Here is a 14369-nt window from a genome sequence, read left to right on the forward strand (position 1 = left end):
ATGAATGTACTTTGATACTAATTTCCATAATTCTTTTGTTGAAATACTTGATGTTTCCTAAATCACTTTTATTTTAATTATTAATTTTGCTATACTTAATCTGTTAACTTTGCTCTTTAGGGGATAAATAAGTCTGTAGTCGAATTTTGTTTTTTATTAAATTTTCAGATAAAATTTGCCATTGAGAAAGTTACTATAAAAATATTAATATTATTAGTTTTGCAAAAAAAACTGTTAAATTTTAGATCTTCAAACCATTATTTCATGCTTTTATTGTGCATTTAAAAACCACTACAGTATTGCACAGAATAGATAGCAGTATTCAGTACTCAGTTGTATGAAAGTTTAATTTTGTAGATTATTAATAAACTAATCAAAAATGTGTATTTTTATATTTAAAAAAGCTCCTTTGTTTTACTTTAAATGCAAATAAACTATATTATTTTGTTGTTTTATTATAATGTAATAACTAATAATTTTATACAAGTATACAAAATAATGTAAATCCACAGGTAACAACAAAAAATGATGATGCAAATGAAGCATATGTGAAGGAAGCCGAAAAGTTATCACAAAAGAAAGAGTATAAAGGAGGTCTGATGATGGTTGAAACCTCAGCTCATGAGAATATCAATGTAGATCTGGCATTCATTGCATTGGCTCAGCAAATAGACAGAAGCAAAGGTAGATCCAAGATAGTTCCCTTTGTAGAGGCTGCTCGAGCACGCAAGGAATTACTGGATGCTTCTACAGAGGCTTTTATGTCCCTCATCAGGTCTCAGGTAGGAATCAAAACCAATAACCATACACATTTAATACCTTTTATTACTTCATGATAGATGTTAACAACTTAACATTTTTGTATTACATAATCATTTAGGAAATTCACTTGTATAATATCAACACGTCTGAATGTTGATATGAATTACTGCATATCATACATCATCAAATGTATATTTATTAGAAAAAAGTCCTTTGATTTTTTTTCTGCAAGGGATGTCTTTTCCACCATATGGCTTTCTTCTGCTCATACTTTGTATATATCTCCTATTTCATATAATGAATGACCATTCCAACTATCAAATTTCTGCAAATCGACTGAAGCCACCACCTGAATACCCTATTTTGATATGAATTGGAACACTGCTAAGTGTTCAAGTCCATTGTCTGTCTGTTATTTTCTAGAATCAAGCAGTCTTTTCTGAATTATATATTACATATTTAAAATATATCCTGATTTCAAACCAAGTACTATTTCTTGTTTTCAGAATCAGGTTATAAAAATTATATCCGTAGTTTGTTTCATGTTTAAGTAGTTTTTTAATTCATAAAACATGTCTTGCACTGTGCATGTTTGTGATGTTTTTTTGAATGAACTGTATTTTTCATAACCTGTGCCAGTATTAACAGTTATACTAGTACTATTATTTTGCTTGCATCAATCCAAATTAGTTAAGCACTCTCCTTTGGGATTTTCAAAGACATATCTGGTGGTTGTTCATTCTTGATTACTACACTACTTCAATTATGGTAGCGCAAACCACCTGTAAGTTAAGTGAAGGGGTGAGGTTTGGCTCCTTTGGAAACTTGCAATTTAATTTTCTATGAATTTAATAAAATTATCAATAAATTCATGCAAATCAGTAAATTTTTATACTCAGACTGTGAAGTTTATTTATTCAAAATTATCTTTATTATATATTTATCTTATAACATTCTAATACTTTCAGTGCGTAGGTCTGATTTTGCGAAAAGTGCCAATGTCTTGTACATACAGAAGTGCCAATAGTCAAACAAACACACGTGTGTTGACAATATGATTTGATAATGGGTCAACGCTCTTGAAACTAGTCATAATTGACATAGAAATAGGATTGATGACAGAAAGATACTTAACCTTATTTAATTTAATGGCCATAAATGTAGAATAAAGAAGAAATAGGGTAGTATTCTAAATTGATCCTTGACAAAAAAGGATAAGAAGAGAAATATTGTTGTTTTTACTCTTTAAAATTATGAAAAGATCAGAGCCCACTTACTAATTCCATAGGTATTTCTTAGCACTGGAATGAGTAATAATACAACCAATAAACTTGTACATCATAATGTTTATTAATAACAATATATATCGTATCTATATTGGGATATTAGTTTAGTGGGTTATTTTGAGATTATTGTAATATTATTTTGTTTATATGTGATTTTATTAATTGTTTACTTTATAAATTCTGAATTTAAACAAATGTTGTGGCTAGGTGACAGATTACAGAGCTCTTTGGAGTCAATCAGCCAAGAAGTTTGCCAGACATGAAGAATTTGTTGAGTTTACACGTCTGTTTGGCATTGAAAGCACTCAAAGGTTGTTCCGTCGCCATGTCAAGAAGCTTAAAGATGAACATTTGGCCAAGAGGGTACAGAGTTATATGGAAATGTTACCAGACATTTTACAAGAGATGGTCCCTGAGATATCAACTCTTCGAGATGGGTCAGTATTATTACATTTAAACTTCATTTAGATTCATTATTTCCTTATAATTATTCGGGATTATAATTTTATATCAAATATATATTTCACCTGATGTTCTAAAATTAAATAAAATATAAATTATTCATTTTATTTCAATTAACCTTAAAAGTGGTTACATTGCGCCATGCAATCTCAAAGAGCTGCTTGGTAGTGCTAACATCGTGCTACGCAAGGTGAGGTTGACATTTACTGCATACGACATATCATCCATAATTGTTGTAATTTCTCAATGTATTTTTTAACAGTAATAAACTAGAAAAAACATCACTATTAATTTATCCACACGCCATCGTTATATTTTCTTAAATGCTGTCGCTATACTACAAATGATTTTAGCTTTACATATTATCACCTGAAATAAATGTATTTTTTGGGAGTTACATTTTACATAAGTTATTTTGTTGTTTTTGATAACTAAAGGTTTTAGCTTCTGTAGTCATGTAGTACAGGTCAGAAATATGTAAAATACCAACAAGGTTTTTTTGGTTGCCATAAATCTCTTTTTTTTGAAGTAATTGTTTGAATCTGCCAAATTTTTAGGACTTTTCAGTGAGCACAAACAACAAATGTTTTTGTTCCTGTGCCCTTTTCTACAACCTAAATATGCAAGTTGTATATATATATATATATATATATATATATATATATATATATTTAATTGTAATGAATTTGTCTTTATTTTGTGTTTTTATTTGAATGAATTTAGTAAAGTGCTATGCTGTGCTAACAGTAAAAAAGTTTTTAAAAACATTTTTCTAAAAGAACCAGTTAATAACTTAGCAATATTTATTATTAATATATTAATTAGTGTATTTTTCATATCATTGTTAAGTTAATTCAATGTTGTAAGTTTATAGGAAATAAATCCTTTATTCATACAAAAATGCAACAATAAGTTATTGGAATTATTATTTTCTTATTCTGTAACTTTCACTGAAAAAATATAAATATAATGTGTTGCACTTTGTTAATTTAGTTTAATTTCTACATATGCAGCAGTACTAGTGATTATAGTCATAACTTATAGGATTAACCTTGAAATTTTGCAATTTTTTCAAACATATCTTGGATGTTTTTTAAATGAAGAAGGTTTAGTCATTTCTATGGCTTATACAACAACCTTAAAATATGTGTACTCTTCAGTATCAACCACATTTGTCTTTTTAAATAATGTAACAACAATATATACTCTGTTTATCTCAAAAGTAGTCTCTGGTACTGTTTCCAAGATTTCCAAAAATATCTCCAAAATGTATGTGCATCCTGTTTTCATCTTAAAATGAGCTGTCATATCGTTTTAATTTTTACGTATAATACATTTTAGAAAACCTGGTGGTTCATGGTATGAGGTGTTAGATCTTGGGTTTGAGTAGAAGAAAAGACCTGGTTCAAATTCTGTCTGTGACCATAACCTTTTATCAGTACTGTTGATTTTGTGCTCTGCCATCTCTCCTCTTTATTCTGTTTGATAAGATTCTCACACAGTTTAGTGACCCATTACAGCTCTTACTTTAATACTTAACATTTATACAGTTTAAAGTAATACTAACACTTGTTTTTTCACTCAGTTCATTTTTCAATTTTTGTCATCCATGCAACAGTTGTTGTCAAAGTAAATGTATTGTATTTGACAATAATGATTCTTGTTAATAATTATTCTGCAAAGAGTTGCAGTTCAATGAAAACATGCTTAGAGTCAACAGCGTTCTTAATTGTTTATATAAGAATGATGCCTAATAAGGCAGTAAGGCAGCATTCTGTATGTGTTCGACCTTATAAGCTAGTATTATTTAAATTACACTTTAAATACAATAAATTTCTTTATATTTCAAATTAAAAATGTGTTTTTAATCGTGTAAGTTTAACCTGATTTCAGTTGTTAATTCTGTTTTGGAGTCAATTAGGATTGGAAATAGATTTAGTAATAAATATACTTATATATTCGGTAAGTAGTACAGTATACTTTTATCATTAATTTATGCTTCCATAACTTACTTATAATTGTATGGAATAAAGAAATATTGGCTTGGACTTTGTTCCTTCTCTATGTTTTTTCTCAGTAAGTTATGTATAAGAAACAAAACATTATTTGCACAATTTATTTATGTACTCAATTACGGATTATTCAGGGGAAGATCAACTGTTTTTTATTATACTCACTTAAAGCACCAGATTTTCAACCACAAATAACACAGGGTTAGTTGTGAACCTGTCTTCTTTGTATCTATCAAAGAATAATTATCATTGATTTTCAGTTTTTATTTGTTTTTGTTTTGTATACAATTTTGTATCTCATTAGTTTTTATAAAATCTTTTTTCTTGACGATTTTTACTATAGCCAATAATTAGTATTTATTTTTCATAAAAAGACTTAATTGCATAATACATTATGTTTTCAAGTCGATTCTTCTAATTCGTTCAGTCAATGAAATATTGTTAAACTTATCTGTGTAAAAGTATTGTATTATTACTTCATTTACATTTTGGTTCACAGCAGTGGCTTGTATTGAATTAATTATGTGCTGATGCGCATGCTAGTGAATTGAAGTATCATTAAATAACTTTTGTGACTGATACCATTGCAGGGACTGGCCAACTGTGCAACAGCACATCAAGAATCACCCTGACTTCAACCACTACTTCTACAAGTGTCCGGAGGATATCCCGTGGACAGAGTTAGATTGGGATGAGGAAGGTGATGGCACCAAGGAGACCAGGATACCTTATGATGTGTTGGATACTGGCGAAGCAGAAACTGTTTTCCGCAATCATGCTAACTCTCTCCAACAAGAGCACAAGAGACTAGAGTGAGTATTTATAAATTACTGTTTTGATTGCAATAAAAATGTTGCTTGTCTGATGACTATTGATAACAATTATTTTGGCTTTGTAAAATGTTGTTTATTAATATCTACTAAAATAACTAGATATCAGTCTGGCTGTGATTATATAGTAGGTGTTCTATATTTAACATCTCTCCTCCCTCCTTAATTTTTCTATTAATGAAACTAGATCAAAGTGGGGAAAATGACAATCACTATAAAGTCACACTAATAACCATTAGCATGCTATGATAACTGTTAACCGCTAGGAAGAGCGTTACCACAATCATCCCGTGATAGGAGGATCTCACCATGAAACTGTCACTATGTAGTTGTATTGATGTCTGCTAGATAGCAGCGCTGAAAAGGCTGTGAACTCTTCCTTACCTTATCCGTCATATTAATATTGGCATAACCGCATAATATATTTCTTTTTGCGTAGCCAGCTAATATGTTTGTTTTTATTTTGCTGGAACACTCACAGTTGTAGTCGGTTAAGTATAAATTAGTACGTTTACATAGCAATAAAAATAATATAAAATAAGTGAATGTGTTTATTTTCCTCATTCAAAAACATGTAAATAGAATATACAGCAACATACATCTTAACCCATTGCGGATCACTGACGAGCTGGGCTCGTCACGCAGCGGCCGGGCCTAACGGCACGATGACGAGCTCAGGTCGCAAAAGCGGTCTGCTTTTAAGTTTCCCTCCAAATAGTTCTATTAATGTCTGATAAATTGGGCGATCGTCTTCACTTATCAACTAAGAGTGTTTAACAACGGGCTACGTTTAGAGTTTTCAAAATTTTTATAAATATCCTACAGATCGCAGTTGTATGTCGAAGTTGAAAAGTCATTAATATGAGTTTATGCTCTGCTTTTTAGCGCTTCTGATTGGGTGTTTTCCTCAGTTGTTATTATAATACTTTTGAGGTTAGTGACACAGAACTAAACAACGCAGACGTACATGTTGGCGGGGTTAGTCTAGACAATGGCCCGGATGTTGTAATCTCTTCGCCCGAGGCGCTTTATTTAGACTATGATTCAGACATCATCCCTGCCACCCCGGAACCTTGCTCGCGTGTTATCGTTCTTACATCATGGATACCCCAGCAGGCCCATGTCCCATCTGAACGAATACCTTCACAGCTGAATTTTCTAGTATACAATAGCGAGCGATAAGATGTGGCGCACCATTGCTGTTCGTGCGGCCGCTGACCATAAATTAATTCGTGCCCGCGCGCCAAAACAATACGATCCGCAATGGGTTAAAGAGAAAAAATGTACTAGCCTAAAAAGAAAAAAATCTTGTACTTGCATGGGAGTCATCATCAGCTTCTTATTAAAAAAAAAACTAAGCAGCAAGTCAAAATATTTACAATGACAATATGAAAATACACAAGTTTAATTATAAAATAATTGAAATGACTTAATATACCATCAAAATAATACATATCTATTAAAGAAATCCACCCTACCTTCAATATATAAACATACATTTATAAAGAAAGAACAAAATATCTTTACTGAAAAACTAAATATACATTTTCAACATCTTCAACACTTTACTCAACAAACAAACCTTTAGCCTTTAAAAAATATATATCAAACTATTAATTTTAATCTCACTTGGAATTAAATTTAAAAACTTATAACTTAAAACACAAAACATAAATAAAGAACAGTTTGGATTAGGTAATCGCAAATTTATTACTGAGTCTAGTAGTATAACTAGAGTTGTTAGTGTAGAGTTACCACTTAATTTGAAAAATTTAGTAAAACTTTAAAAACATATGAAAATCTTAGTGACAAAATATGATTTCTGACAAACAGTGAAAATGAATGTTCTCTAATATTAGCATTACATATCAGTCTTATGAATTTTTTCTGAAGGACTATTAACCCTTTGGACCCCAAGCGGTTGATTTTTGGACGTCTGATAAGTATGCTCAAAAGACCAAACGGTCGATTTCTGGACACCGGAATTTCGGTATTTTTAATAAGTAATATAATAATGTTAGCATTTAAAATATAATGTTATTATATTCTTTAAACCATATACACTTTGTTAAAAGGATTAAGGATATTAAAAATATTGTTTTGAATGAACTACAAAATATTACACAGCAGCAATACAATAGCGCTGTCTGCTGATCACTGCGTACTATGTAGTGGCTCGCCTCGCCGCTGGGCGCCAGCTGTCTAGATGTTTACGTTCTGTCCGTTTGTTGTTTTGTGTTTTCGATGTAGTAATGTTTGCTTTCGTACGAATTATTTTTGATTGAATTGTGATGAAAATGGCTTATGAGAACTTGAGAACAAGTGAACTTGATAGGGAAATAGATAGGGAGCTAGATTCGTCTGATTCTTCAGTTCCATTTGATGACGACTCGGATGCAGATCCCACCTATAACCCTATTCTACAACCTTCAAGATCTGGTCAAAAGTACAAGCAATCAAGAAAAAATCTAGATTTGCAGTTGGTGCAAAGAGGGCTGTCATTCTCTTTGCTTTGGCAAACGTGTGTAAATAGTGCACCGAGTGAAAATTGGGAACTTTGGGATTATAACGACCACACCCAGACATGAATCGTTATTTAACATTTTGCTTCTACTGATTACTAGATTAGCGTAGAACAATATTTCGTCAATATAAAACAGGAATTGTCTTATCGCAAACCCCTCCCCATCCTCAGACAGAGGTCAAAGTCGAGCGGTCTAGTAGATAACGTGACTGCAGAGTTTCGCCACCCGTTCAGGTGATATGCCGCGACCCGGAAACCGGTGCTAATACTGAACAGGTTGAGCGAATGTGGGGTTCAGCTAAATGACGTAATAAAAAACAAAAGGAACAGCACGACACCATCTTGACTAATACCTAGCTGAATACATGTGACGGTCGGCAGTTGCGGCTGAAGGCGGAAATTCACTACACTCACTCATCCTTGATATTGCTGCATTCTGGGCGTCACAGAAAACCCATTAACAATTGATAATCATTGTAAGTTTGTAATTTTGTAATTAAAGAGTTGTTTTTTCGTTCTATAATGTTTGTTTCTATAAATTTATATTTTTGTGTTCCTCATACTGGTGTGGTCGGTATAATCCCAAAGTACCGAGAAAATGTTTTGTACATAGTGTATATATTTTTTTACTTTATGCCATTGTAAACAGTACATTTTATTGACTTATGCCTATTTTGATCTTCACTATATTGTAAAATAAAATAAGAATTTGTATAACTTATATTATTTTTATATTTTCGATGCTGTACTGATATTTCCGAATAACAACTTTTTTATTGCTTTTGTAGCAACATGATAAATTTCGTTTAATTGTATTATTTGTATTTCAAATAAGTTAAAATTTGGTACACATGTAGAAAACAATATTCTCTGTAAAATAAATTGGTTTCCCACGGTTAAAAACTCTGGTTTTTTCAGTAAAACACTGTAAACTAAAAAATTATTAAATAATTTTGTTATGTTATTTTTATTTTTTTATAAATGCAAAAAAGGAGGGTCACATAAGACAATTTGGAGTTTTATATACTTTTTGGTTTTATATACATTTAAAATGTACATTTTGACACCAAATACATAATCATATGCCAATAAATACATTTTTTATGATTTTTCTCTTGAACCACTTCAAAAAAAGCATGACTGACAACTGAACAGTTTTGGGAGCTAGTCCACACAGCAGGCATTACAGTATTGGGCAACATCTATTTTAGGGTCCGGTCCTTAAAGGGTTAAACTAGATAAATTAGAAACATATGAACTACCCCACAATGGCAATCCATACTCAAGTCTAGAATTTTTCAAAGAAAAATAAGCCTGTCTCGTTACTGAGGGAGGACAAACTGATTTGAAATGAAAAAGTGCCCTAAGTGATAACCTTGGAGATTTTTTTTTTAAGACGTTACATGACTTTTCCATGATAATTTTTCATCTAGAGTAAAACCTAGATACTTAATCTGACTACATTTATTGTAATTGTTGACTACATTTATCTGACTACATCATTGTAATTGTTTACACTACAATTACAATGATCTTTGCTGCAATTTATTAAATGTATTATTAAGGATGTGGCAAAATTACTAAATTGGGGCAAAGAAAATATCATATATAGGTAATGGGTTTGATACATTCAAAGATAATTTATTATAAGCAAACCATATTGATATTTTATGTACATCATCCTGCTTCCTTGAATATAATTAACCAACTGTTGATGCACAATAGGAAAATGCCACCACCTACCCTGAAATTGAAGGAAACCACCATAATTAAGGTGAATGTCACCTTACCATTGAAATGTCCAGAGTAAAAGTCATAAACAAAGGTTAAAAACGAAATAGGTCCAGGAACTAATACAAATAAATATTGCTACATATTGTTTTGAAGTGACATATCATATTTATATCCACCACTATCACACGTCCCAATGCCCATTCAAACGCTGATACAACAGCACTGATAACACAGTCACCCAGGTCATAGTTACAAAAAAATAGTGTGGACGAGATCATTGTAAGTGAAAATAAAGCCTACTTTCCCCTCTCACCTATCTACTGCCACTGCTCCACTGGTGGACATGTGAGACAAAGTGATTGAGATTGTTAGTATAGCATTCCTTCCTTGCAAAGCTTAAAATTACTAAACTTTTACAATTTGTCATCAAGCTGGATATTGGAAGAACAGATATTACAGGTTTTATTGTAGTATGTGTGTAGCTATATGTTGTAATATACAGATTGTTTCAAACCTTATATATCATCATCATTTAGGGTGTCTTGGAAGTTTAGAACTAATACTAGCTCTTTCTGTTAAAGGAGAACCCATGAGGGCTGATGTGTGGTTATCAAATTGAATGTAGCTTAAAGAATTTCATAATGTGACCTATAGGGGAGCCATACAATAATTGCTGAATTACTTAGTGCCTTCATTTGTTGATTGGGGTGACAGTTCTGTTGACAGGTGGAAGAAGCAGTTCAAGCAGTTATTGGAAGACACAGGCTATGTTACGCCTGGAAAGGAGTTATCAGAAGTCCGTGTACTGTTTATGGGTCGAGAATGTTTTGAAGCACTTTCGGAGGACGACTGCCACTACATTTATGACAGACATCAAAAAGAGTTAATTGACAAAGCAAAGCACAATTTTCAGGTAAAATATAAAATAAATGTGTTACTGTAAAGCTGGGCTATCAATACAAATTTGAGATCATAATCTTATCTTGTAGATACTCTTTAATACAATTTGACATATACAACATGTCCAATAATCTCTTAAAGAAAATTATTCCAGGTATTGTTGTCCCTCTTACAATATGTTTTAATCTCTGTTTAAATGAGAGCTATTTCCCTGAAGAACTTAAAATTTCAAGAGTGTGTCCAGTGTTTAAGATGGGTTCAAAAAATAAACCTGAAAGTTACCGCCCCATTTCTATAGTTCCGGTTGTTGGTAAACTACTTGAAATCCTGGTTTATAAACAAATTTCTAATTATTTTGAAACAAATAACCTTCTAAATTCTATGCAATTCGGTTTTAGGAAAAATAAATCAACCTTTCAAGCCCTAGACAAATTAGTTAGAGATGTCTCACAAGCCTTTGAAGAAAAGGCAATTGCTCAGGCCACTTTATGCGACCTGAGCAGGGCTTTTGATTGTGTTGATATCAATGATCTTACCATGAAATTATCATACTATGGGTTGGGCAGTGTACCGCTCTCATTTTTAAAATCCTATTTAAGCAATAGAAAGCAAAAGGTTTATAACAATGGTAACTGGTCTCAGGAAGTAAATGTCACATATGGCGTCCCCCAGGGATCCATACTAGGTCCTTTGTTATTCTTGGTCTGTATTAATGACTTGCCGTTGTCAGTCTCTGCCACAATAATCTTGTATGCAGATGACTCAACATTTTTAAATACAGGCAATAGCATTGAGGAACTAAACACTCTAACACAAAATACTCTATTGGAAGCTTCAAGCTGGTTTAAAAACAATGGTTTCCATCTAAATGTATCTAAAACCCAAAATATTCTGTTCAGTTTAAGAAAATCTGTAAACTCTCAAAGCAATCTATCGAATCATAAATTCTTAGGAATCATTATTGACAGAAATTTAAATTGGGATGCCCATATTAATTATATTTCAACTAAGTTATCTAGAGTGATTTATCTTCTCAGACGGCTTACACTCTATGTTAACACAAATTATGTGAGAACGGCTTATTTTGCCTTTTTTCAATCCATTATAAGGTATGGACTGATAGTGTGGGGCAATGCAAGTAAAATTAATAACATTCTTATCCTTCAAAAAAAATCTATAAGAATTATTACTAACTCACAGCCACTTCAACATTGTAGACCTCTTTTCACTATCTGTAAAATTCAGACCATAATAAAACTGTATCTTTTTGATCTTATGAAATATATCTTTCAAACTCCTCAATTAGTAAAGCTTAACAGTATAAAACACTCCCACAATACCAGGAATAAAAATGCTGCATCTATTAATTTTAATAGATTGAGCAAAACTCGTGAAAGCCATTCTGTTATTGCACTGAGGGTGTACAACCATTTGTTACCCTTAGTCCAAAAGTACAATAAAAAAATATTTTTGAATAAATATTACTTATGGCTGTTACATAACCCATTTTATGCACTGGACGAGTTCTTCCAATTAAAAAACGTTTTATTTTAAATTCCCCAATGCCACTGGCTGTACTTGAGTATTGTGGTTTATGTTTGCGTAACTTAAGATATAATTGATCTGAGTTTTATAACTGACATTGCTATATTCATATAAAGCTGTAAGAAGACTTTGTCAATGATCTTTATTTTATGGCAATAAAAAATGTTGATTGATTGTTGATATACTAATTGTTAAATTTTATATATTAATTTTTAATTTTTAAATTTTATATATTGATTATTAAGTTTTATATTTGTTGTTGATTTCTATATTTGTTGGGGACTTTTGTTAAATTGTTCACATTTGGTTACAATCTTGTTGCTTTTAACAATTTTATTGTTAATGCTTGTTCTAACTATTTTTAATGCAGCCTGCTTAAAGAAACAAAAAGTACTAGAAATACTGCTTCAAACCACTAAGCTTATACAATGTTGCTGTAAAGGCTACTGTTGGACCTCTGTATGATTTTTATTTTATTTAGTGTTTAGTTAATAGTATATTGTTACATGTACATTTGACTTGGCCATCTGGTGGCAAATAGACATTGTCAATGCTTGTATAAGTCTACGGCAATAAACATAATTTGAATTTGAATTTGAATTTTGAATTTAATTTGAATTTGAATTTAATAGTTCATGTTACACTTTCATAGATCAGTCACTTTCGCTTCATGTAGTTTGTTGTAGATCATGGTTTGAGAAACTAAGTCATGAACTCATTTAAATCAAGTTGAATGTTAATTATTAAAACCTTTATTAAGTCCAGTACATTAAACACATTTAGTTTTAAAAGTCTTTTTAACTGCTCCAAAATGGAATCTACCAACCTCTTTTAATGAAACTTTGCAGAATTATTAAGTATTAAGACCACTGTACACTGTGTGTCTGGATGTACCCCAGCTATGTTTCAAAAGATAGCTTTCTTGCTTATCTAATGAGACCGTTCATATTTCAGGGCTATGGCCACTAGTCGCTTATAAAGCAGTCTTCTTGAAATGTTTTAATTCACATGTATGAATTGGGTAGAAATTGTCTCTCCATAGGTGGTGTTATTTTTCCTTATATCACTATTAATTATGCCAGGACCTTGCTAAACTTTTATTATTTAGCCTAAAACAAGTACTGAATCTTCCATCATCTTCTTCTAAAGTCATACATCTTCATTTTCTAAGAGGCGGTCTATTGCCATGCATTTAAACCTCAAAAGGCCCTTTTGTGCACCTAGGAGGTACACCGTAAAGCCAATCAGTTTACAGTTTCAGCAGTTCTAAACACTGCCATAAACAACTGATCAGGTCCTTCTGGGGAAATTCATCACCCTTGTCCCAGCATCCCAGAAAATGCTGACTCTCTAAAGATGCTTCCTCAGGTGCCCATGTCCCATTATCAGACCCACAACCTGAGAAGGTTCTACTTAAAGAAAGAAGATCAGATGCCACCCTGGGGGAAGGTGACTGCAGGATCAACCTACTCATTTTCAGACCCGGATGCAGTCTCCACCTTCTCTCTTGTTCAGTGTGAATACACTTTTGAGGTAACCCTAAAAGAGTCACACCTAAGATTACCAAAGAACGGCCAAGGCATCAGCTCTTTCATTCCCAAAGGCCCCCTCATGACTAGGAATCCAATAAACAGTCACATTGTTGATTCTACCAAGGAAAGAAACTATTTGATAACAGTCCCTGAAAAGTATAGAGTTGTACACACAAAAGTCCAGCACCTTTGCCACATTTTGTTTTAGAGCCATCCATAAACCTTTTAAACCTCACACCATGGAACTTTCAGAGCTGATATCTTTTTGAATACCGACAGTAAAAATGTGACTGATATGTCATTGCAACAATTTTGCCTTTGTGAATTGACACATGCATGTCTGGTTTGGCAGACATAGCATACATCCTGACACGTAACCCACATTTAGGTTGAAGTGACCTTTATTTCATAGCTCTACTACCAACATTTGAGCCACTTTTGCATGTGATATTTTCTCAGGTTGCCATTTCATGTTGTGGTGACTGAAACAAAGTTACATGAGATTAGAACAATTTTGTATATGAAAATATGTCATTAATACAAGACAGCAGTGTTGTTAGTTGATAATACACCCATGTTAATTTATTTGAGTTTCTAATCAAATTATAGAAAACAAATTATTGAATAATTCTAAAACATTATAATTTTTTATTCATTGTCGTTTTGGTTAGGTAAGTTGCTTGTTTGTTAAAGTTGTAATTTTTAATTATTGATATAAATATTCTTTATTTTATTCAATTGTAAAAGAGTAATTCTGTCACCATGCTAAAATAACTTATTAT

General features: G+C 31.9%; 1 protein-coding gene across 2 annotated transcripts in view; it reads left to right on the plus strand.

Moving 5' to 3' along the window:
- Positions 1-14369, plus strand: part of LOC124369075 (rho GTPase-activating protein 190) — a 114709-nt gene that overhangs the window by 26597 nt on the left and 73743 nt on the right. Inside the window, exons 6-9 of one of the 2 annotated variants that reach the window (XM_046826789.1) lie at positions 513-782; positions 2256-2485; positions 5113-5334; positions 10325-10523. In XM_046826789.1, the coding sequence (XP_046682745.1) occupies positions 513-782; positions 2256-2485; positions 5113-5334; positions 10325-10523 (921 nt within the window). The remainder of the gene's footprint in view (positions 1-512; positions 783-2255; positions 2486-5112; positions 5335-10324; positions 10524-14369) is intronic. The other variant, XM_046826790.1, reaches the window with a different exon arrangement.

This window comes from Homalodisca vitripennis, chromosome X, assembly GCF_021130785.1.
Source record: "Homalodisca vitripennis isolate AUS2020 chromosome X, UT_GWSS_2.1, whole genome shotgun sequence".
Lineage (NCBI taxonomy): Eukaryota > Metazoa > Arthropoda > Insecta > Hemiptera > Cicadellidae > Homalodisca > Homalodisca vitripennis.